The 25,097-nt window shown below is 53.2% G+C and overlaps 2 protein-coding genes across 5 annotated transcripts; one reads left to right on the top strand and one right to left on the bottom strand.

The window, feature by feature from the left end:
- Positions 1-399: 399 nt before the first annotated feature.
- On the bottom strand, positions 400-12,152 carry PALB2 (partner and localizer of BRCA2). 4 transcript variants are annotated; one of them, XM_014597835.3, is made up of 13 exons: positions 12,014-12,150; positions 11,440-11,499; positions 11,174-11,273; positions 7,983-9,905; positions 6,233-7,035; positions 5,628-5,711; positions 4,202-4,363; positions 3,667-3,752; positions 3,168-3,329; positions 2,867-2,983; positions 2,362-2,449; positions 1,878-2,026; positions 400-983 (listed from the first exon to the last, which is right to left on the bottom strand). In XM_014597835.3, the coding sequence occupies exons 1-13, from the start codon at positions 12,059-12,061 to the stop codon at positions 728-730; spliced, it is 4,038 nt and encodes a 1,345-aa protein (XP_014453321.1). In that variant the 5' UTR covers positions 12,062-12,150; the 3' UTR covers positions 400-727. The 4 variants fall into 4 exon arrangements, with proteins under 4 accessions (XP_014453321.1, XP_059572613.1, XP_014453322.1 ...); XM_014597836.3 differs by lacking the exons at positions 400-983; positions 2,362-2,449 and having other exon boundaries at positions 1,914-2,026; positions 12,014-12,151; XM_059716630.1 differs by lacking the exons at positions 11,174-11,273; positions 11,440-11,499; positions 12,014-12,150 and having other exon boundaries at positions 6,233-6,937; positions 7,983-8,068.
- A 39-nt stretch (positions 12,153-12,191) lies between these two features.
- Positions 12,192-24,119, top strand: DCTN5 (dynactin subunit 5). Its single transcript, XM_006268418.4, has 7 exons — positions 12,192-12,336; positions 12,724-12,792; positions 13,475-13,593; positions 15,056-15,167; positions 17,707-17,809; positions 18,898-18,989; positions 21,783-24,119. Exons 1-7 carry the CDS (start codon positions 12,220-12,222, stop codon positions 21,801-21,803), a joined length of 633 nt encoding a protein of 210 aa, XP_006268480.4. The 5' UTR covers positions 12,192-12,219; the 3' UTR covers positions 21,804-24,119.
- Positions 24,120-25,097: the final 978 nt, after the last annotated feature.

Genomic DNA, 25,097 nt, shown 5'->3' on the forward strand with positions numbered 1-25,097 from the left:
GCGGCCGGGCGGCTCGTCCCTGGAGAGCGCCCGGCCCGGCCCGGCCCGGCCCGGGTGGCCCCCGCGGCTGGGCTGCAGCTGGGAGCCGCAGCTCGTCCGGCCACGCGAGCCCCGCTGTCGGGCGGCCCGTGCTGCCCCACGCGGGTTTGACCCCAGTCAGGGCAGCCTGGGCTCTGCCCTCGTCCCCGGACAACAGGAGGCGGGTTGTGACTCCCGACACAAGCTGGGGGTGAAGCAGTGACCCGGGCGTGGTCCCACCATTCGCTGGCGGCGGCTTCCCGCACACGGCAGGGCAGGCAGGATCCCCGCTCCCCCGCCTGTCCACACGCACGTTTCCTCTCCACCGAGGACCATTTACCAATCAGGAAACTAGGAAATCACTCCGGCAAGTCACACGGCAAACTTTAAAAAAATAAAGTTTAATGTGTTATGTTACATTTAGGTCACCCCTGAGAACACTTTTAACAGCGATGCGTTCACACTCGGCGCACGAGCAGGCAGACCTGGCCCACCGCGGTTAACCACATACCGGTAGCTTCCAGAAGACACCAAACAAGGAAAACAAGAAAAAACAGAAGACAGCTAGCAGAGCGCCCTCCAAAATGACTCAGATTGAAACAAATCCTTTGGGAGAAGCAAACAGCCGATGCTGAGCATCCAGCAAGGAAACCCTATCTGCTCAGCTCGCTCAGTGCAAATTTGCTCGGGACAAATCCTCCTCTTGGCTTTAAGAAGCCCCTGTCCTGCCCTCTTCCCGCCCCCCTGCCGTGGCTGGCGAATAGCTGTAGACACACACGCTGCCATCTTTCTGTCCAGCCAGCAGGTAGGAGTCCCTGGCCGACCACCTCACCAGCGACCAAGGCCCGCCAGACTCCGGCGGAAGCAAGGTAGCGCAGTCCCCGAGGAGCAAGTCCCACACTGCAATGGTGCCAGATGTTAGGACAGCTGCTGCGGAGGCGTCCTTCACTTCGCCCTCCAGGTACCTAGAGCCACGCACAGAACAGTGAGGATTCTGCAGCGCTGTTCACGTGAAGTGTCATTATGCGAGATACCACACTATTATTCCACATTCACTCAGTGTGTGTAAAATAAATGCAAAGCTTCCGCATGGAAAAGCATCTTGTGGGTAACAAAAGCAATGAAGAATTTACGCCAATTATAGGAAGTGGCAGTGCCACGCGGATTGTGTTCTTCACTGCATGCGAGCAAGAGGTAGGAGACAGCCCCGTGGTGTCACTCGCCTAGAAATGTAGAAGCTGCTTAGCATCACGATGTCGTCTCAAGCTGCAAAGCACTTCTGCATGTAAGGAAGGCTGCATGATTTGAGCACAGCTGCCTCAGTCTCCACAGTGAATATAGCAGGTCATCTGTCTACCAACTGCAGCCTCCTAAAAAATGTGCTCATCCCTCGAAAGAAGTTCCCAAAATGTTTTTAAAGCCCTCCCAGTGTCAATTTGCCTGTGCTTTAGCAGGGCTTTGCCTGCGGGACTAACTTCTGAATCCAGTGACCTGACCTCTCATCCCACAAACATTTTGTGAGCAAAAGCCGTTCCCTGGTCACAAACCGGGCTCGCTCACAAAGAAGTCCCTGACGCAGCAGGACGCAAGGAGCTCAGAGGTTAGCTCACAGACTTGTGCAGGAAGCAGGCAGGAAGCGGGCGACACCCTCCCTGCATTCTGCTGGACGTACAGAGGCTGTCCGTGATTTATGGCAACCTCATTAGTGTCAGACAGTGGCAGGTGGGCCCTTGCAGATTGCCCGCTCTCTCAGCTGGGCCACAGACAGCTTTTAACTTAGAACAATGGCAGCTCTCTACTTCCAGAAAGAACAAAAGGGAGTAAGTGCAGCTCCTTTACATGACTCCTGAGGTACTTGCCTGCCGGTGTGTCCAGGGGGGAGAGAGAGAAACATGACACCAGCGCTCCTGCCCGTCTTGGGATTGAACGCGATCACCCGGAACGCAGGGTTTCCGCAGGACTCGCTCTCTTTGGCATGAGGGTGACTTAAAACAACAAACAGGAGGCCCTGGTTTACAAAGGAAAAATACCTCGTTAGAGCGAATGATGGAAGAAAAATCGTTACGCCTTCTGTAACCAGGCACCTGTAGCAACTATGTGCTGTGACCGTTTGCCCCTCTAGATATTTTTGAAGGGTCTCACACCACAGTACAGATGCAAACGAACAAGAATATCATACTTCTATGCTCCACTCTGCAATTGTCTTGTGCAAGTACCGGAGATGAGGGTTGCTTCTGGTACAATAGTGCCGATTAGTTTGGGTGATCATAAGTTTCTCTCTCAAGGCATGAATGGGAGTCTAACTCAGCATATAGACAGCAGGATATTTTTTTACATACGTACGGAGTCAGAATAGGCCCGATGGCACACTGAAGCTGGATAGGAATAACCAACATGCATTTTTTTCAGGAGCTGACCAGTTTTCAAGTTCCTGCAGGCCAAAGAAACATAATTGGACTGTTTTATGTTCTGCAAATTGTCTGTATTCTTTAGACGGCTGCAGTGCCGATGTGTGAAATGCTGTCCAAATAGAGAGGGGAAGGCATGGTCCTTGCTCCAGAGAGCGACTGTGCTAAATAAATAGTGGACAAAGGCTGAGGGTGGAAGCTGTGCTGTCATCATCTTACTGCTCGTTTGCTGTGTTTTCATCTGGATTTATAGAAACAAAGCAGAAATTCTGCCCCAGGCTCCAGGCCTCACCGACAATTAACATTTCAACAGATCAGAAGCAAACTCTGCTCTATGCCCTGTGTGACTAGATCCCGTAGCTAAAGACTAGGTGCCCCTTGCTGCCCCTCGCTAGCAACATTCCCACTCCAAAGTCCTGGTGACAGAAGCAAGCACTTACCAAACAACAACACTGTTCACTGTTGTAGTGCCGATCAAGGCATCTCTAATACCTTCTACCTCAGCAAAAGCCAGAACCGTCTCTTTTGGGGCCATCAAAGTCTTCCTCTTGTTATTTCTGGACAACACGTGTGGATAAACAGAAGATGTTGGGGAAAACAGGCTGTCACATTACTTACTATGCAAGAGAACAAAGAAAGGGTTCACATGCTGCAACACCCCAGAAAGAACAACACACTCCCCGCACGCAGCCTCTGAAGTCATCACTGCCGCTGAGACCATCAAACTGCCAGCCTTCTTACCTTCCTGTCTCCAAGAAGGAGATTATCTCCACTTGCTGCTCTTGAAAGGTCCTGCTGCTGCTGACCAGCCTCCTGTCTTTTAGCCCAAGAACAGCTTTTATGTTTCCAGTTTTTACTACTGATTGCTTCAGAGAGCTGTCTTCAGAAGAACAAAGCAAGACCCTAAACCAAATCAGAACAGAAGGCTGCACAGTGAAGGAGAAAGGAAACCACCCAACATGGCTTTCAGCATCACCCAGAAATGATTACGCTTTTATCAGAGGAAACAAGCAGTAAGAGAATCCTTGTAGGGTAATTAAGTTTCTGCTTCTGCTAAGCATTTCCCATTGCTAGAGTGCTTTTTAAAATAGTACTTGGAACTGACAGATTAGCAAGAGATAACTTCAGCCTCTGTGCAAAAGAATCAATTAGCAGAGTGTTCTTTGATGTCAAACTGGAGAAATCGGGAGGTTAGAAGTGTTCGGTATAAAATAAAAGCCACACGCCCAGGATGACTCACCTTAGTTCTCCAATCTCCAAGTCCCCCAAGGCTGCACATACCAGATTATGGACATCTGGCAGAGGAACAATTTGTATGACTGGCTTCTATGAAGGCAAAGACAGGTAATTAGTTTCAACCACAGTATAATTTTTAGTTAGATTTTCTATATTATCTAAAGACAATTGGACTAATTTTTCCAACCCCTTAAAGAACAGTTAAATTAAGCAGAAAATCTACCACCATCAATTCTTCCCCTACAAGACCTCAAACAAAACAGGCAAGTTGAAGGAAGAGCAGGCTCCTAATGTAAGAAGCCAGGCTGCCGGGCAATTAGCACTCAACATTTCACGTGGAATTGACTTACCTGCCCCCCCAAAATCAGGCTATTTCTTTAACTGGTGCAAATCTTTTTCCTTAGTTGGCTTTGATGGAGCTACACCAGTTTATGCCACCTAAGGAATCTCTCCCTGAGTCAGCAGTTATTTGCTTCTTGGGAAGTAGTCCAACATGATCAGACAATTGCCCCAAACCACAGAAATAAAGTCTCTTATACCTCTGTGAGGTGCCAGGTGCACATATTTCTCCACTGGTCAGAAGACAGAGGTTTCCATAACGAAACGGAGGTCTCGCAAGCAGTCACAACGCACAGTTCTGGGCAGCCACTCTCTTCCCACCATACTGTGCTCACGTCCACGGCACAAGAGCCAGAGAGATCCTATCCAAAACAAAAGCGCTGAAGTTATTCCAGTAGCCACAGCTACTCATCCTGCAGATCCACCCTGCCAGCCCAGTAAGGGCTGTCCTGCAACGAGGGGTTGGAGCTGGGAGTTGGTGCTCCAGAATGTTACCTCTATGCCCTGGCTTCAACAGCTATTAAAGGCAACAAGGAAAACGAATACGGTGGGCTTCATCCTGGGAATAGAGGGTATCTACCCATCCACATCACATCCCCTGCCACTGTACATGAGGTGGGACCACGAGCTGGAACATAATTGACACCAGCTCGGAGGTGGCTGGCACAGCTGCATGAGAAAGCTGGCCTGGCTCCTGCGTGTGTCAAGTGCTGCTATTCCCCTCGCTTCAGCAAGCAGGAGAGGGCAGTCACAGATAACCCTGAGGGCTCGGGCTCTGGGTAGGAGTTTGATGTTATACAAGGCGATGGCAATTCTTTCCTTCCCTGTAAAGTAACTTTCAGGTCCGATTCTATTGTTTTTGGCTGGCTGTGCAAACCCAGAGTTTGTTTCTTGGATAAAATCCTGCAGCTTGATCCAGAAGAACTGGCCCCACCCCTGCAAGTTTGTTTGGAGTTCAATGCCCTTTCCCACAGCCATTGCTCCCTGCCCACAAACTGTTCTCTACCTTCTGCAAGACAAAAGATGAGGAAGACTACAAGGAGACAGTGCTGTGGAGGGAGGGCAGACAGATCAGCTGTACCAACCACCTCAACTGCTGTCTTTCTCGGTTGTAGCACACAAATGCATCCAGCCCAGGCTTGCCTCCAAGCAGGTGCAAATGTCCACGTGCATAATTCACAGCGCCCTAGTCCTTACCTCTGACCCATGTCAGAGGAGGACAATGAAGCACTGCAGGCAGTCACTGTCCATGACACAGGGGAAGGCAGTAGTGAACTAGGAGGCCATTTTGGCTGACAGGGTAACAAGGACCAGGCTCATTGTTATTGCAGTCACATATGTTTAGATGTGCATCTATCCGATGTTTTTTTATTAGAAGGGGATGTGTTGGATTCTGGCCAAAGCTGTTAGCTGCTTTTTTATGAGACGCAAAGAAGGAACAGACTGATTTAGGGGCAGAGTTCAATTTTTTCCAACAGGCCTGTTTTGTTTCACAATGTTTGCATTCATTTTATTATACTTTTATTTAGACTTCAGATGCATGCGACTTAGGGCCTCTGTAAATACATAACAACTTTTTATTAAGACGCAGCTACCTGTAGAAGCGATTGAGTAAAGTACCCCCACCTTTAACTTTGAGACCAGCCGCAAGCTTCCTTCTCTCAGGCTGCCGCTCCATGACACAGCCATGTGATCCGGCATCATTGTGTTCTGTACAAACGGACAACAAGGAACTCCTATAAAAACAACAACTTGAAATAATGCTCAGCACGCGGAGAAGTAGGAATCTGTTCTGCATCTGTCTGCTGGACAGCAGCTTTAAGAGCATTCCTTGGCATATTGTGAAAAACAAGAGAGCCCCTAGAGAACATCTGCGCTGCTTCTCCAACTGACTCGTCTCAAACCAAACCTCCAAATCTTTTATGATCCCCCCACCCCTTCTCCTGGCATGCCTGTCACTGCAGCACCCGTGCAGAATAGACGCATTCTACAGATCACCACTATAGACACAGGGACTTCATTTTTCTCTGCTCAGCCTTTGCCTATACCCATCTTGCATCTTAATGCTTTTGATCGCTATTGCCATCCTTACCAGTTCCCAGCTGGGAGCTTTCCCTAAGGTAGATCAGCTGTAAAAAAATCTTCTGTACACTCACATATTTCACATTTACCTTCCATACCTGACCCAGCATTCCCTGCCCCACCTCTTAGCAGGAAGGCAGTGCTTTCACCTGTTCAACAGCAGCGCTGCAGCATTCCTTATGCACGCTCCCTGACTGCTGATGCTCCTCAAGGGGGACATCTTCATCAGGGTCTCCTTTGTTTTCCAAAAAGCTCTCTGCCTTGCCACACTGTACTTCATCTCTTCTAGCAGATCCTGTTCCACAACCACCAGAGTGCAGAATTCTGGAGTCACTGCACTCGGTGCCCTCCCCAGCATGACCCTCTGGCTCTTCGGCAGTGTCAGTTTTCATTTGCAAAGATGGTGCAGAAAATGAGTCAGGTAAAGCCCCACTGTGTCCCAGTGAGAGGAAAGCAGGGGTTGCACCCAGGGAAGGGAACGCAGGCATGGGACCCTGCGACTCGAGCTGACTGGGTGCACCAGCTGAAACAGCACTCAGGGGGATAAGCAGCACCCCGCTTAAAGAAAGCTCCTGCTGCGGCAGCTGGCCTTCAAAGTGAGGCAGCTTGGGCGACACAGTTTTTGGAGGAGAAATCAAAGTGCGTTCGAGACTTTGGCCTTCTGCATTCATTCGCTGAAGCTGTGTCCCCTCGGAAGCCTCACCACCTCCAGATGGTACAGGAACAAAGGGCTCCAAGTCTCTTGCAGAGGACTGTAGTTTTGCATCTTTGAGGAGTCCAAACTCCTCATCGGGTAAGTGGAAGTCTCTGATTTCCAGCACCGAGGGCAGCCACTTGGGACTGAGCATCTTGTTCTGAAAGTGAAAAGGGGGCTCCAGGACACCAGGCTCCACAAGATGGGCAGAAGGAGCCGGACTCCCTAAATCCCGCTGCCGACTGCTCCTTCTCTTACCTGGGAACAGGATAAGAGACAGCAGGAAGAGAGCATCACCTCCTGCAAAAGGTCCACTCTATCCTCTCACTTATTACAGTAAAGTAATGCCCCAATTCATGTTAGAGCAGCAGTGAAGATCGTTGGAAGCAGCATGTTTTGGGCACGTAACACACTTCCCAGGCAGTTCAAGTCGCTCTGCTTTCAGGCTGCAGCTTGATACCACAGAGGCTGTGAAACTTGACTGCATGCCCAGCTGACTTGTTTGGTTCAAAATGCCTCCCCTCCCAACAACTGCTGTTTCCAGAGCGCTTTTGGAAACTTGTATGCTGCAATTCCTTAGAGGGGGGGAATGTGCTAATCTTTATCTGTGCCAAGCACTCTTGTCAGCACATAAGCATTGCTGATGACTAGATACTCCAGCAATTGGTGTCCAAAAAACAGGACAGACATCTCTGCACCTCCCTCACCTGCATGCATGCGTCATGTGGACTCATGCAGACCTCACCGCAGATTTTTACAACGCAGGCCTGCGCGTTTTCCTCACAGAGCCTGATCTGCTTCACAACAGTGGACAGCTGAGGCCATGCACAGCAGGAGCAGATCAAGGACATAAAAGGTCCTGGAAAGGAGCTTTTGAGAACTGTTAGGAGGAACATCTCACCTTCCTTTTTGTGGATATAAATATGCAAAACAAGGCAGCACGCGTCTCTGGAAGTATCTGCCACACACACACACACGTACGTGTGTTGGAATTGCATCACCCATGCCATTAACAAGACAAAGGGACAGCAAAAGCCCCAAAGGTTAAATTCAAGACTCAACAAGATAAGGCTGGGCAGCAACGAGGCCCAAGGGGTCTGAAGCAGGAGCACTGGGCCCATACGATCACTACTCTCTCTGCCTAGCACTGGGGTTCTGGATGCAAGGAGTTTTTGATTTCTCTAAGCTGTGATTCAGTCACGTACCTTTTGGTGCTTGTCCCACCTTCCGCTTCAGAGAGGAGCCTGAGGGCTGGTGCTGAGGTAGAGATTCTTTATCTGCTGGAAGCTTCTGGGCACTGCAGTCTTTCTGCACACGCCAATTCCTAGCCCGTTCTGCAACTTGTCCAGCAGCCTGATACATGTTGACTTTGGCTTCTAGGTCCCCTACTGGGCAGGTGAAAGTTTCATCCCCTGGGTTTAGGAAATGACTTCCTTGGCAGGGACTCTGAACATGTTCTGTGCAAACCTTACGGCTTGTGTCAAACGCTCCGCTTCCACCAGGAGGAAGATCAGCTGCAGTCGGCCATGTAATGCAAGTCATTTCTGCCTCTTCTATCCTGCCAACTGCAGAGACGGGCACTCTCGCCTTGCCTGTCTGCAGCTTCTCAGCACCCCCCTCGCAATTTTCCTTCTCACTTTGAGAATCATTTGACAAGCGAGAATGGACTTCCTTTCGTGTCATGGGGCGCAAGCTCTCGGGAGGTTCTAGCGACACGTTCCCTGCAGGTTTGCAGGCAGAGCCATCTCTGCCCCTTCCTCTCCTTTGGAGCCTTCCCTTACCTCGTTTGGGGGCAGTGATGCTGTTCTGAGAAGTAGGCCCAGAGGAGGTACCACTCTCATCTGAGAGAGGGAGAGATTTCTGGGAGGAACTCTCTGAACTTACAGTATCAACTTCTCTGCCTACAGCTGGGACCAGAGCACCCCCCGACTGCACATCACTTCCGGCTGTCTCTCGAGGGGGAAACGGCTGATCTGAACTTGTTTTGTTCTGTTTACATTTGCTTCGCACACCTTTCCTGCCCCTGCCCCTGCCCTTGCCCAGCTGGCTGAGAATTACAGCTTCCAGGTCTACCTTCCTCTGGCAGTTAGACATACGCCGAGTTGTCCTAACGTAGTACTCCACAGGGAAGAGGAGTCCTTCCACCACTGTACAGGAACTCAGTGCACTTTCTGCTTCAGGAATCGCTGCTTTTTCAAGGAGAGTTGACTCCGTCTCAGAATGAGCCTCTTGATTCTCCAAGGATTTTTGAACAGCAGTACCCTGAAGAGAGTCCACAGTGAGAAAGTTCTTAGTGTCAACCTGGCTGCTTCCTTTAGGGCTTCTGCTCTCAATCACAGGGCTCTTTCTGCCGTCTAGCAAGGGTTTATTTTCTGAAGTTAAATGCAAAATTCTACAGACTTCTCCCTGATCCACATCTGCACTCTCATTTTCAATTTGGCTTTCTATATGTACACGTTCTTTCCCTGCATCGTCAGTGTTTTCAAATGAAACAAACATATCATTCTCTGAACACTGGGTTGTTGGTTCACAGTGGTCCTCTGCATGTAAAGACATCATCTGCTGGGTGTTGTCGTCATCCATCGATGCACACAGAAGTTGCCTGGATGCTTCGAGACAGCCATTTTTGGGGGGCATGTTGTGCAAGTCTCCTTTTAACAGTGGATCTTGAGGAGTTAAACTGTTTCCTTCCTGCCTCACAGCAGTTGGCTTGGGGGAATTTAGAGGGCTCTTCTCTGTGTCTGAGATGTTTCTTCTCTTAAATACTGGTGACACTGTCCTAGGTGTTCGATTTTCCAATAACTCACTAGCCATAATTTCTAGCCCATCACAAACTGATGTTTTCTCTTCTGACACCAAAGACGTCTCCCTCTGTTCCATTTCAGTTCTATGCAGTTGGCTTTCATCTCTCTCAGAACTAGGTCTACCAGGGCCACAAAGGACATCTTGTTGGCTACCGTTTGTACCTTCTTCCCATGGACTTTCCTGAAAGCTAATTTTATTATTGAAGCATTCAGGTTCCAGTTTAAATGACACAGACAGTTTCTTCTTGGTGTGCAGGTCACAACAACTATTAGTCTGTAGCCAACATGTTTCAGATTTATCGGGAGGCATCTTATTCAGAGATCCTGCAGAAAGAAATGCAATTTGTGAATAGCATTCTGGGAGCAGAATCTCCCTGTGACTTAAGGCAACAAACGAAAACCAAATGAAATTTTAGCAAAAGTGGAAAACTAAGGACTCCTGGAGAAATTATTCCCTAAGCATTTTATATTTTAGGCAACGAAAACAGGCACACAAAAACATTATGCTCCGTTTCCTAACAGCACACCAAAAATATACATATTTAATAAGAAAATGATGCCCTAGAAGGTAGATAGTACAGGCAGTCCTCGACTTACAACGTTTCGAGTTACCACCTTTCGCACTTGCAACGTTCATAAACTGACACCCTGTTTCGACTTTCTGACGGCAGTTTCGACTTGACAACACTTGATCCGATGCGACACCACGCCAGCAACAAGTTTGCTGCGTCGCCCATCTCCCTGGAGAACATCTGTCCAAACTTCCTTGGACACGTTCTTTAAGAAAGCAGACAGGACACCAGAAAACCCTGCAGCCAAGACTCCTGAGAAGACTCCAGCCAAGAGCCCTTCAAAAAGTCCAGCAAAGTCACCTCAAAGAAGTCCTTCCAAATCAATAGGGTTGCTATTTACAATAGAAATATATTAATGTAGCTATATTACTCATCTATAATTGATTGAGTACAAAATTTGGGGGTATTTTTGGTGCAAATAGAGCATTGGGCCTTGGCTCAGGAACCAATCCTGCATTTATAACATTGTTTCCTATGGGAAAATTGGTTCCAAGTTATGACGTTTCGATTTAAGACGTGGTTTTCAGGAACCAGCTGTGTCGTAAGTCTGAGGACTGCCTGTACGGTATATGAATCATCCTCACTTCCCTCTGAAAGGGATGGACATTCGTAGCTTCATCCTGGTCACTGTCACACCTGCAAATATGGGCATAACTGGCCGTCTACGCTGGAGAAAGCCCCAACAAAGGAACACCAGGGTGCTACAATCCTGACCGAGGCAGATCCGGGGCGGGACGGGATTGCACGAGGCCAGGATAACGTTGACACTATTCAGCAGCACCACGTGTCGGGTGTGCCGTGGGCAGACGGGGTGGCACGTAAACGGCAAGGGACAGCTCAAATCAGACGCGAAGTCGGCAGAGCTGGGAGGGTCCTCAGGGCTGCGCATGGCACGGGAGAGCGAGGGGGCGCGGACAGATCGGCCCGCACCGCGGACCAGCGGGAAGAGCTACGGCAGCAGGATGTCTCTACAAGACCAAGCTGCTAAAACACGCCTCAAGCTGCCTTTGAACCCCGTACCTGTGAAGTCCTTCTCCGTCTCCTCTCGTGCGAGCAGCCCGTTTTGTTCCGCGACCGCGTCCTGCACGAGCGTGTGAACCGTCTCCGCCCTCTGCGAGCGCTGCGGGGACACGACCGAGCGCACCGCTTTATCTCCCGCGCCGGCGTTTCCGGTGAAGGAGAAACGCTCCCGCGCGGCCTCCCCCCGTCTCAGCCGTGCGCGCTCGCCTGGCACCGAACCCAGCGTCGTCGTTCAGAACGAGACAACGGGACGGGGAGCGACCTACCTGCAGCCTGGTCAGCGTTTTGCTGTACTCTCGTTTCAGCGAGGCGAGCTTCTGCTTCAGCTAGAAAACAAAAAGACAAGAGACCACGTGCGTCAGCGGGACGCTGACCGTCCTGGACCACGTACCGCGTGCGGCGTGGCACTTTAACCGTGGAGAATTCGTAAAAAGCAGGAAACGCGGGCTCTGCTCCGACAGACCGACGCGTCGCTCTCGGCGGTTTGCCCCGACGGGGACGGAACGGTTTACAAGCAGCGTGTCGCCGATCATGCCGCACGCGTCTCTGCCCAAACCAGCCGCGCTGAGGGCGCGGGCGATGGCGGTCGAACAGCGGTGCGACGCTCCGTGACGTGCTTGTGGGGAGCGCAGCGGGACAGGCATTTCGGGGCCGCGAACCAAGGTTCGGGGCCGAGGAGCTCCCAGCGCTGCGCCTCGGCCGCACGGGCCGCAGCTCCCGCCGCTCGCGGCAGCCTCCGGGGCGCTCCGAGAAACCTGCCCCCCCCCGCCCCACGGCTGCGGCCCGCGAGGGGAGGAGGGGAGGGCACCCCTCGCCGCCCGCCTGCCCGCCCGCCCGCACCTGCTCCTTCTCGAGGCCGCTGAGCCCGGCGGGACCCGCCGCCTCCATTGCTCCCGCGCCGAGCCGCCCGCTGAGGCAGCCCGCGCGCTGATTGGCTGGCCGGCGCCACGCCGCCCGGCGCGAGCGCTGATTGGGTGAGTCTGTTGTGGGCGGAAGTGACGTCCCCCCGCCGCGCGCGGGGGTTGCCGGGCCAGCGGAAGGAGCGGATGGCGGGCCCCGCGCGGGCATTGGCTGCAGGCGGCGGAAGTGGCGTGCAGGGGGGAAGCGGCGGCGCCATGGAGCTCAACGAGATGCTGTACAACAAGTCCGAGTACATCGAGACGGTGCGGCCGGGATCGGGCCCCGGGTGGGGAAGGGAGAGGGATCAGGGCCAGGATCGGGCCCCGGGGTCGCGTGGATCGGGCCCGGCGTAGGGATCGGGCCCCCGGGGGAGGGTGGGGCAGGGATCAGGGCTAGGATCGGGCCCCGAGGAGGCAGGGATCGGGCCCTGCGGCGGGGTTGGGGGAGGGACCAGGCCCCGGGATCGTGTGGATCGGGGCCAGCGTAGGGATCGGGCCCCGGGGGAGGGTGGGGCAGGGCTCAGGGCCAGGATCGGGCCCTGGGGCGGGGTTGGGCCCAGGGCATGAACGGGGGGCGTGGGGTGTGCTCGGGCCCCCAAGCAGGGGCGGTGTGCGGTGGGCACTGCTGAGCGTGGCCGTCTCGCCCCGCAGGCGTCGGGGAACAAGGTGAGCCGGCAGTCCGTGCTGTGCGGGAGCCAGAACATCGTGCTGAACGGGAAGGTGGGTAGCACCACGGCCGGGCATCTCCTACCTCTCCGGCTGCCCCTTCCCGGCGGCGGTGCCTGCCCCCCCCGGCACTGGAGCTGGTTGCCCCCGGCCCGGGCGAGCGCCAGCTGCACGGCTCCTGCGCGGCGGTCTGCGGGAGCCGCGGCAGGGCTGGCAGGGAGCTCCAGAGCTCGCAGCGGGTCCAGCCCCAGCCTGAGGCAGGATCGGCCCTGTCCATCCAGCCCAGGCACATCCAGCATCGAAACTCTTCGCAAGACGCCCGTGAGCCCTGGCAGCGCCAGACCTCACGCCCGGACCTGGGGAGCCGGGACCACCAGCGTCCTGCTCCTATACCCCGTTGTTAACGTGCGCTCGGGAGATCCCAGGGAGAGACCAGGCGTGTCTGAGTCCCCGTGTACGGGATCTCTGCACCCACCGTGCCCTGTGTGTGCAAGGCGCTTAGTCTTTCTTTGCCTCAGCTTTGCAACCGGTAGAGATGAGAATCGCTCCCTGTGTGCGGGAGTCTTGAGGCTTTATTCATTTGCCTTGATACGTTCATGAAAGAAGCTTTACGCGTGCGCCTGTGTTAGCGGGGACAAAGTTGGGCGTTCCCTTGCCTAGAGGGAGCTTGGCAGATCTCAGCTTGGCCCTGTGTAACTTGCACTTGTTTGGGTGTTTCTCTCTCCATCCCACCCAGACCATAGTCATGAACGACTGCATTATTCGTGGTGATCTGGCCAACGTCCGGGTTGGACGACACTGCGTGGTGAAAAGCCGAAGCGTCATTAGACCGCCCTTCAAGAAGTTCAGCAAGGGGTAAGAGAATCTGCTCCTCCTGCGAGGCGGGTGTCAAACGCCAAGATGAATTTATAAGCATGGGTCTTGCTGAGGCCTGAGGCAGGGGACCCTGTTTCCCTTGCCACAGCTCTGTGCAACGAACTCCTTTTACATCGGCATTTTCTCCTCTTCCCATCTCTGCTTTATGAGTTAATAACTTCCTGTCCAACTGGAGCATGGAAATGCGGCTCTAATAACGAGGTGAAGTTGCAAGTCGCTTCGCGTGAACCACCAGCAATTCTAAATGCAGACGCGGTCCGTTGCCCTGCATGTGAATCCGATAGGAAAACTAGATCCGTCTTCCGAGTCTGCGTACCACGTATGGGCAGGAGGGTTCATTCCAAATACCTCATGGCAGACATTCAGCATATACCACTACATGGCCCCTTGGAGCTCGGCAGAACTTCCTTCTGCTGCTGCTTTCTGTCTTTGCTTTATTCTCCCTCCTGCTTCTTGCTAGGGCTTCTGATTTTCAAAGCTGGAGTTGGCAGCCAGTCCCAACCACACAATTCAGCTTGCAAGTGGGAAGCTGGGACTTCGTGCTATCAAGATGCTGCTGTCTTTTAGATTTTAACAGTAAAATGCAGCGCTCAGAAGATACTTTCTAGCGGAGTATGAGATACCAGTAACAGAACTGTTTGGGCCCGTTGTGTGTGTGTTGTGAGCGTAGAAAAGTTTGTCGCTGCCCTAAGGAGCTCATGGTCTCCTGGGGCAATATCTCAAAGAAGTTGGTACTTGAGATTACCCCATTCGGGCATAGCTAGTTCTGTAACAGTGGGCCCACCCTTTTGGCAGGCATGCCACAAATCAGCATGCCAGATCTGCTGCTCTGCCTTCTGCTCCCTGCCAAATCTGCTCTGCTTTCTGCTCCCTGCCCTATCTCTGGTTGTGCTGTCTGTCTCTTCCCTGATCTGCCGTATGCCACATTCAGAGGCTGCCGATGCCACTTGTGACACCTGTGGCGCACGCCTTCTCTGCACTGACCTGGGTTTAGTATTAGTCGAGCCCTTGTGACGGAGGACAGCAAATCCATGAAGCGTTCCACAGGCAGGGAAAATATCAGTATTTCAGCATCTAGAAGATCATTAGAAATAAAGACACTGACATGTCGGCACTCCCTGGCCTGGCTGGCACTGCTGGCTCGTAGTCTGGGTGGGCTTGTTCTCCTGTATCCTTCCTTCTCCCTGCACAAGCCCCTAATAATAATTGATTAAAGAAGATTATCAGCTGGCTGATTTTGCAGACCTGCCTGGAAATCCCAAGGAAGTAACAGCAAGAAATGTACAATCTCTGGCCAAACATGCCTTGACTTCAGGCTTGCCCTTGGCTGTTTGGTGTGACGGGGACGGGGACAGTCCATGACACACCTGTGGGTCTAATGCTGTTGTGGATTGTGTGTGTGCTGCAGAGCCTGAGCAAATAACCCGCTTTCTCTCCCCAGCGTTGCTTTCTTCCCTCTCCACATTGGGGATCACGTCTTCATAGAAGAAGACTGCGTTGTCAACGCTGCCCAAATTGGTTCCTATGTTCACATAGGCAAGAACTGTGTCATTGTAAGTACCTTTGCTCAGTCTTGTCTTTACACCTATCATGTGCTGCTAAGGATGTGTTCTTCCTTCTCTTGCTGTCCTAGCACGCCAAGGAAATTCCTGTCCTTGTTTAAAGATGAATGTTCATTTAGGCTGGTGGTTTCTATCCAGTGGTGTAGGCTCCGGTCCATCTTACCAAAGAGAACCTGCGTTGCTGTGGGCAGTCATCACCTTGTTCACATTGTCCTCAGTAGCTCTCCCTTTATTCTGCCTCTTGGAGCATAACAGTTCTCTGGGGCAGGGAGTATGCTGTTATATTTGGAAATGCCATCTGATGGGAGTGCACTCGTGCAGGTATCACTACATGCCTTGGGCTTTTGGGGGCAATGAAAGATGGAGCTCAGTGTGCGGAGCCTGCTGGACTGCTGCCTGTCTCCCATTTACCTGGGTGTCTCCTGCTCTGTAACAGAGCTTGGGCTGATTGCTCTGCTGAGCCCAGCGCTAGCGTAGGACACAGCATTTGCAGTTGGCTGTTAAATAACCAGTGCTGGCCGGTTCCTTAAAGGTCCCTGGCGATTATCATAGTGACATTCTCCTTGTCTGAGAGTCCTTCTTTCCTTTGTGGCTGTGAAGGAGAGAACTTAATGCCTGACTATGCTGGGCTCTGTTCCGAGGCAGCCAGCCCAGAGGGGTTTGAGCAACCTCTGCCTGACATCACGCTGTTCATGCTCAGGAAGGCTACGTGCAGCAGAGCCCTGCTGCCTTGCATGCCCTGCACAGGGGGTGAGGGGCAGCCTGGGGAAGCAGCAGCATGTGGCACAAAGTAATCCCCACTGGGAAAGTGGAAATGAGCCAGTGGCACGAAGAGTTGGAAAAACCCAGTAGCCCCTTGAAAGGGCTTCCTGAGAGCCAATAAAAGCAGGATGTTGGGAACTGATTTTTTTTCCTGTGTTGCTCTTTGTCTTCGGGGCAGTGGTAGTTCATAAAAGGGGGGATATGAAAGGCCCTTTAAGACCTGTAAGTTCAGTGCCTGGACAGGCAGCCACTTGGCACTCCTGCTCGGGAGCAAAGCCTACTTCTGCACCATCTGGCTTATGCCCCTTGGGGACTCGGGGTTCTTCCAGTTTCCTCTCTCCAAGAAGAGCTGGTGCAGGAAGGTAAGACCCCACGGCCTGCGTGTTTCTCACTTGTAGAGGACCGCTGTTTTGGAGACATCTCTCCATTTTGCAAATCAAACAGCTGGAAGACTTCAGAAAAGACTGAAGAAGAAAGTGGCTTGAATTGGGAGACTCAGCAGGTTCCCCTCTGCCTGTGATGAGGGGCCAAGTAATGACAGATTACAACTGGCTTTCTGTGTTGGTTGGCAGGTTGTCATTGAGATTAAAGCGCAGCTTGTTATAGCATTGGACTAAATGTATGGAGCATTACTTGCTAATCATTTCAGGCCGATTGCCAAGGGTCCTCGACTATTGTGACTCTTAGAAGGGTAATGTTCTGAGTTTCATTAAGCATTGCAACATTTTGAGTCTAATCACCACGGCTTGCTTGACAGACGTGTCCGTTCCCTTTGCAAATGCTGCATTTGTACAAGGCGAGATGCTTAGTGCTTCCTGAAAATGGGTGTTTATCTTGGGGCTTTGCCTCATTCTTCTAGCCGTGTGAGAACAGTTGGGTTATCAGCAAGCCAGGAATTGCTGCTGTCTGGGTATCCAGGGGGAGAGGTTTTCACCGAGGAACTACTGGAGCGGGGACTCTGCATGGATAAGGCAATACAGTCAAGGCTATTTCTTGCTTAAATGGAGACCGTCTTGCTCTGTGACTATGCGATTATGGTTATCAGAGCTGACTTGCCTGAGTGTATGTGTGTTGATATGCAAATATCTCCTGTGCACTAGCGATGAACAAAAGAGACTTTTCACAAGAAATCAAAAAGTGTTCACATTCAAGGCTGTTACTCAGAACTGCTAAACGTGGCCAGCAACTGCATTTGCTGCTACAGCAAAGTCTTTGCACCAGGCTATCCCCAGGAAGCCAAATGCAGCGTCTGACCTGTGGAACGCGGCTGGTTTTTGTGGCCAGCCCCTCCTTGCTCAAGTGCAGGAAAGGAAAAGGGAAGGCTACGAACTGTTACATGTGCCAGGTGGAGCAGCCTGGTTGAGCTGGCTCTGCCAATAGAATGAAAGCAGCTTAAGCCCCCATGTGTGAGTGCAGGTTTATTCATATAAAACAAGCCTGTAGCTCATTTTGCTTCCCCAGCTTGAAACAAGCCAGGCTGCTCTAAGGCATGTGGATCAGGGGAAAGCAGCATCTGCCTTTGAACTCCTGCTGGCGTCGTGGCTGCTAAAAGGCCACCCCCATCACTCACCGTGTGGCTGCTATAACTCGTGCTGTGCAAACCGACCCCGGGAGGGCAGAGCTGAGAGGAGCAGAACTGGGGCTGCAGGCGGGCGTCTGGCTTCTTTCAGGCAGCTGATCACAGGCAGCCGAGTGGCCTTGGGGTACATCCCACTGGCAAAATCCATGTCTTGCTCCATGTGCCCATGTCTTTTGGTCTTTGTTTTAGGGGCGGCGATGTGTTCTGAAAGACTGCTGCAAAATCCTAGACAACACTGTGCTACCCCCTGAGACGGTGGTGCCACCTTTCACGGTCTTCTCAGGCTGCCCAGGTACGCTCCACTTCGCGTTACTTTGCCAATACAGTTAGCTGGTTTATATGACCTGACTTTACTTGTATGCTGACTTTACGGTGCAGGTTGGCATGGAGAAAGTTGCTGTTTGCGCTGCACTCCAACATTTAAAGGAGCAGCCCTGGCTCCTGTAGCTCGCTGCCTCAGGCACCACTAGGACTTGTAGTTTGGTTTGGGGGAACAACTGAACTGATGTGTGTGCAGTGCTCTCGGTCTGTCTGCTGGGACTGTTCTGCCTCATGGCATCCCTTTCGGTTGGGCTGTTCAGCATCCTGGACTCGGCAGGCAGCTGTATAGAGCACTCTCCTCTCCAGTGTGCTCTGGATTTTTAGAGCTGCAAGGAGGGCTGCTAGGTCGCTGGGGGCGGGCTGCATAGTTCAGAGCACCTCCCTCCGCAAGGTGCACAGCCGTTCCTGACAGGGTGAGCCTGCGGACTTGGAAGGGGAGCGGGACTTGCCGCTCAGGACACTCGCCAGCCATCTGATGGAGCTGTTGGTCTACCAGGGTTAGATGGACCAGCAGTTCATCAGGGTTGGAGTGCTGGTCTAATCCTGAGTGAAAGAAGGGTTTGCTCTGCTTATGCTTCTGCAGGAGCACAAAGGCACAGCAGCTACTGCCTGTCTGTTTACCCTGGTGCCACGTCCATCTGTCCACACCCTAAGTCTGCGTGATCTAGAGCTGCCCATCCGTGCTGCAGGAGGTCTCCATAAACCAGTTGCACTTGTGCCTGGCCTCCAGCAGTGCTGTGATACTGCAGCTTCTGTTCCCTTGTCAGTTTTCTCCCGAGGGAGGGGGAGCAACCGGGACCCCTGCTTCTCTGGGCTGAGTGCCTGCTGTTACAGGCCCTAGCTGGGGGCAGTGGCCTGACACCCATTTAACAATCTGGGAGGGGAATCTGTGCCACCAAACTGATTTACCTGAGTGAGGATTCCCCATCAGCTCGTTCAGTCTTGGTGTTGACCTTGCAAGTAGATGCTAGCAGAGCAGTGAGTGGAACGCTGCATGACGCCTCCATCTCAGCGCTTTCCGCGAGAACCCTCATCCTTTCACTCTGCTTGGTTTTTCAGGGCTCTTCTCTGGAGAACTCCCAGAATGCACCCAGGAGCTCATGATTGATGTTACAAAGAGCTATTACCAGAAGTTCTTGCCACTTACTCAGGTCTAGTAGCCTATTTACCACATTTCCCAGCAGTAAAAACCCTAGAGAGCACTTAGGGGGACAGAAGAGATGGTGTTCAGCGAGCCAGAGGCAGAACCTCTGTTATTGAGAGCAGGGCTACAGGCCTAGCAAGCAGTCCCTTGTGAAAAGTTGCTGTGTCACGTTGTCTAAACTTTGCGTGTTCATTCAAATGTATTCATTCCACACCGTCCGAGTGGTGCCATTAAATGGTCTGGGGCTTGGGGGGCTGTTACAGCTCCCTGCAGATCAGTACAGCCTGCTGCAGTGAAGCAGCGAGGTAAAAATAACTTCCAGGCAAAGCAAATCGTGCACGTCTGTTTTCAGCCCAGAAGCACGTGGGCATGTCCATGCGGCAACTAGAAACCTCCGTCCCGGAGCTGAAGTGCCACGTGGCCAGCATGTTCGTAAGGGCCAGTCAGAGGGGACTCTGCCCCCAGAGCAGTGTTACGAAGCTGCTAACATGTAGTTTGAGGTGGCTGCCCTCCTCTTTCATCTCCCCGTTGACCCCCTGTTTTCCCTGTCTCTTCTTCACTAGGAGTAGGATATCCTTTACCTCCTTTAGATGGCTTCAGGCTTTTTGTAGACTTGCTTCCCTATTTCCTTCCCCCATGGGCCCGTGGGCAGAGACTGCTTGAAGGGGCACTTGTCACCTCTTATTCTGTGTCTAGATGTCTTCCTTATATGCCATCTCCTGTGGGGCTTCTGGGGCTAGGCTAGGTTATCTATAGCAGACACCTGTGCTTTCACCTGAGCATCACAAGCCTTTGAAGGAGGCAGGTGGAATCGTGGGGAGAGAGTGGATTAAAACCAGCAGTGGCCAAGAGCACACTTGTGTGCTGGCAGAGTCCACTGAAGCTTCCCCCGCTGCTCTAGAGCCCTAAGATACGTTTCAGATGCAGCTGATGCACCAAGACCTGTTCCCGTTGTGTCGGCCGTTGGGTCACCTCCCACCCAGAGGTCATGCCCCTGCCAAGAATGCGCTGCCCGCTCCTAGCAGATTGCATTGAAACTTGAGGTCTGCCCCTTCCTTACTCCGTGTCATGTTTAGAAGTGGGGCTTCTGCATGTTGTGCTCTGACCGGGGAGCCGGGGTGCAGATGAGTAGCATAGCAGGCATATGGCTGACAGTAGCAGGGAACAGGCCTCCAGCTGTTCTCTAGCATGTAGGGCTCAGATGCACATTAACTAGCTACTAGCTGTACAAATACTGAAGTGTGTAGTAATGACTGTTAATCTGATGTAAAGCTGCTGTCTGCTTTGTTTGTATTTTTACTGTACATAAATTAAAAGCCTCTTACATGGGTCAAGTGACTTGCAAGTTGGCACTTTCCAAATCCAAAGGCTCGGTTCCTGTGGTGGCCATGGGCATGTTTTCCCATTCTTCCTGTTCAGAGAGAGGCTTCCATGGTATTTCCAAGCATTTAGCATCAGTACATAAAAAAAGCAAAGCTCTTCTGTCTCCAGAAGCAGATTCCCTCGTGCCTGGCGTCCGGTTGACCTACATGCTGGGTCACAGGAAAACACAATTCCAGGACCACAGGCAGGAAACTCTCTGCTGTGCTGTGCACAAGCTCTCCTCTCACCCACCTTTATGGGGTACAGCCCCGTGAATGCCATCAGCCCCAGGTGGGCAAACAGCTGCAAAGGCAAAAACCTGCCACCTTTGTCAGGTAGTGATTATTAATCCCCTATACTGGCCCAAAGAGGTGTCTTATAGCAAATTCGAGTTCCCTGGACCACATGGGTTTGACTTGACATTAAGGCGCAAGTGATGGGGTCTGATATTGGAATCCGTTGGCTTTTCTAGCACTACCTGTCCGTGCCAGGTCTCAAACAGACCTCAAGTCTGATGTCAGTTCTTGGTTTAAGCCCAGTTCGAGTTGAGCCATTTTAACACCCCTGCTTACGCTGGCCTCTGCTTAAGGAATCCTGTCGGACTAGGCCTGGAGCCAAAAGTAGATGAGAGCTTCAGCAGCTTTACTGTGCAATTCTCCTCTGTTCCCTGAGTGTCCTTGTGTGGGCTCAGTGTGATGGAAGTGTGCTTTGGCCAGGGCCTGCTCCTTTCTCCCCTGAGCAGAGCTAGTACTAAGTCACAGCTGTTCCCTGCGCATGTACCGAGGACACGGTGTCCTACTGCCTTTCTGCTGAAAGGATTAGTTCCTCCCCTGCTCTCTCTAATGCCCTGTCTGAGGAGAGCCAGTGGCTGCCAAGCTGAGGCCTCCCAAGATCACACACCTGGGCAGGTAGGCTACTGAGAGCGCCTGCCAATTAAATGTTAAGCAGCTGGAGAAGCATCTTGAGTCGCCTTGCAAAGTTGCATCTTTGCTATCAGCACTCTCCAACCCTCCGAGGTAGCTCTCCACGAGCAAGAGGAGGCAGCAGGAGGGGCCCATCTGTGCTGTGTCACCATGGTGTCACTTCACTTTCAACCGCACGTAGCACCTTTCACAAGGATGGCTTAGCTAGTGACTCCATTGGAGCAGCCTGGTGCCAGAGCGCTGGGGCTGGGGCGGGAGGCAGAACAAGCGCAGGGTGACCCATCGGCAAGCGGGAGCTGTGGCTGGGGGGGTGCCTGGGGATCACGGCCAATAGCTGTTTTGATGAGCTACAGGGACTGCCGTGGGCACCTGAACGGAGCTGTGTGGAGCTGCAGTGTGTGGGCATGGCTGGCCAGCTGGGGCTTGCACTTGCAGGGCTGCTTCTGTGCCTCTCGGTACGGGCACGGAGCCAGCGCACCTCTGCCTCCAGTGAAATCTGTTTTGTTGTCTTTAAGGTGGCCTCGGCCAGGGTCTGAGCCCAAGCCAGCTGCGAAGACCTCTCACCCAACACTTAAAATCCCTTAGTTTGGCCATTTTAACCTGCATCCTTCGAAGCGTGGCTGTCCCAGGCTCGTCTCCACACCTGTGCCTGCTGGCTGGGATGACAGCATGTCGCTGGGTCGCTGCCTGCCTCGCCAGCCCTTGGGAAGTGGTAGTTTCCTGACGTCCACACTTAGCCTCTCGTGGCTCAAAGAGGTTTTGCTGCCTAGATCCGGAGCACAAGGTAGCCGTGGAGCTGGCTGGCTTTGAGCACGAGGAGGACTGCGCTGTGCTGGGCACGGGGTAGGGGGACTCTAGTTCCTTGAGGCCGATGAGTTGTTTAAACCACAATAAACCCTCCTGCCCCTGTCACTCCATGGGCTAGAACAGCCCAGCCCTGTTGCAGATGGGAGAGTGCTGCTGGCCGCATCCTGCCATGCTGGCGGGGAACAAGTAACACGATAAGCAGCACTTGGGACCACAACCAAGCATAGGCTTTAGGAAGCTGCCTCTCCCAGCTGCTGGGACCAGGGTCCCGCGCAGGCCCCAACAGTTGATTTCCTTTCATTTTACTAATTCTGGCTCTGTGCTGCATGTAACTGCTGGCTGTTTGCAGGGCCACATGGAGAAGGGGAAGGGATCCAGATCCCAGAAATATTGCTGGGAGTTGTCTCTGCTTTGCCAGGAGCAGAGCTCCCCAGGACAGCCCAGTGTAGCAGTTCGCCACTGGTGCAATGGCAGTGCCTTGCAGGCCCTGCTCCCTCACCCCTGCCCCACCTCTCGTGTGAGCCCTGAACTTTTAAGCCCCTTCTAGAAAGATCAGCAGCTCTAGCTCAAGCTACCAGCCAGCTGCGGTGTGGCTAAACTGAGCTGTGTCTCGGAGAAGGCTCAGCTAGCTGCTTGCCCAGGCGCAGAACATGCTGGCTTGGACTGCTCTGTCCCCTTCGTGCTGCTGGGAATGAATGAGACAGGCTTAATATGGAGAGCAAAGCCCACAAGGCCTGTTTGTAAACTAACCCAGAAGGCAGAGCTGGTGCTGGGCACTGCTGCCTCTATTTAAAGTTCACGCGGGGAGTTCCCGGGAAGCCAGGGGCTGGACAGAGCCGCGGGGGTGTCACCACCTGTCCCAGCCCTGCCTCCTTGCTGTGACCAGGGAGAGGAGAGCCCCGTTCCCCTAGAGCACAAGTGTCTCCTCCAGGCTGCTGCAGCAAGCAGGCCTCTGGGCCTGGTACCCACAGCTACGGGGCACTAAGAAGGGCATGGTGTCAGCCTCCAGCCAGGCCATGCAAAGACCAGCTGATGGGTGTTGGAAGCCACCCAGCTCGGGGCACACATGCCTGTAATGAAAGCAGAGGCTTGCTGAGTCTGCCTCTGGGGTGTTCAGGCAGCGCCTATCCTCCACCCCCAGCAACGGGTCAAGCAGGGCGAGACCGCAGTGACACTGGACAGCAGAATAAAATGTGCCAGTCTGATGCACGTGGTATGAAAGAACACGACTGTTAAACTCTCCTAATGGCCGGGACCCTTCCTACCCAGAGCGCCAGCAGCATCGGTCCCCAGCACCGTGCGGGGTGCTGAATTAAGTGAACGACACGGACACACCATCTACGCTCCAGTGCATGAGGGAGACCCCTGTTACAACATGACGAGGCACACGTGGCGAGCGAGAGCAATGGGACTAGATCCCCATTCAGGCCGCGTCTGCTGGCAGCACAGCCACAGAGCACCACAAGAAACAGCGGCGGGTGCTGGATCACCAGCATGTCGGCTGCTCCACTGCAGCTGCCCATGGGTGCGCTCGTGCTGGGCAGAGCTGGGGCGCTTATCCCTCAGCAGAACATGCACTTGCTGTGGGGCAGGCGTGTGCATCTGGGCAGGCCCTACAGCGCAGCTGATGCACACTCTTGATGGCACACTTAGGAGGCACACTTGCTGCCCTCGCAGGGATGTGGTCACGCTTCTGTACCCAAAGGCTCTGGCTAAGATTGCGCGTGGCTTTCCCAGGAGAATTGCCCTCCAAAGGTGCAGCAGCATACGGCACTTGCCCCAGGGTAACCATTCGGCACCTACCGTCCCTGTGGATGTAACCTGTCTCCCAGCTCCCAGATCAGGCATGGCACTTGTACCCAGCACCTTGGGCACATCCAGTGCTGCCTCAAGCAATCCTGTATGTTCTGAGTAATGTGGCACCTGCGTTCTCACCTGTGTATTCTCTTCATCCGGAGCCGTGTGCATGCCAGCAGCATTTGTGTACGTGCCTGTGTGCTTTCCCGAACATTGCCTGGAACACAAATAAACTGGTCAGACAAGAACTCCTTTGAGGGGCCGGCTGCTGTGTTCTCGGAAAACCCATCCAAGCCCCCGACACTCATGCACAGCCACACTCGCTCTGCCAGTGGGATCCGTGCCTCTCTTCCACCAGAAGGCAGCGTAGCTTTGCATCTTGGAGACAAACCACAGTGCATGTGTATATAGGCGTGTGTACAGACTAACCAAAGTGTGTGCACGTATGTGTGTACACGCATGTTCCACTGGGCCTCTTGCAGCTGTCACCAAGCAGGCAAGGGCCTAGATCTAACGTATGCTGCCCCGTGCAAGCTGTTGAGACCCAGGAGAGCTTCGGTCCACAGCCCAGGGCTGACGTGAGCTCCCAGCAGGGCAGAGGCAGACGGCAGTCCCTGCTGTGTCTTGCTGACCTCAGCCAGCTCCATTCCTTCCCTGTTTGCTGGAGGCGGGACCCGTGTGACTTGTCCCAGGTGCCCTGGGACAGCATGAGCTTCTGGGCCTGGGCTCCCTCCCCAAAATGGCCATAGCCCAGACTGGCCTGCGTCTGAGGCCAGCCAGCAGGTTTGGGAGATGTTCGGCCAGAGCAGAAAGACGCAAAGAGGGGCGCTTTGTGCCTGAAAGCTTGGTGAGCTTCTCCCCAGCTGTAGCACATCATCCGATGCAGCAAGACGGCTGTCTGTGAAAGCTCACACCTCCCTGAACGAGTTCAAGTCCCAGGTGCCACCCTGCCCTACCTTCGGCCTGACTTCAGGCTCTCCCAACCCCACCGTCGGTCCAGTGAAAGCGATCCCAAAGTCCTGGCCTCTAGACCACCACAGCTGCTCCTCTCCCGCCCCACGGAGCCAGCCAGTCATTCCCATCCAGGCTGCCCTGCAAATAGGAATTGAAGAGGAGCAGGAGGGCAGACACCTGGGGGAGCACGGCGGCCTGATCTGGGCAGGTTCTGCCCGTCATAGCCCTGGCATTCGCCTGCACTGGGGGTGCTCCACCTGGGAACGGGAGTG

The sequence above is a fragment of the Alligator mississippiensis genome, chromosome 13 (genome assembly GCF_030867095.1).
Source record: "Alligator mississippiensis isolate rAllMis1 chromosome 13, rAllMis1, whole genome shotgun sequence".
Lineage (NCBI taxonomy): Eukaryota > Metazoa > Chordata > Crocodylia > Alligatoridae > Alligator > Alligator mississippiensis.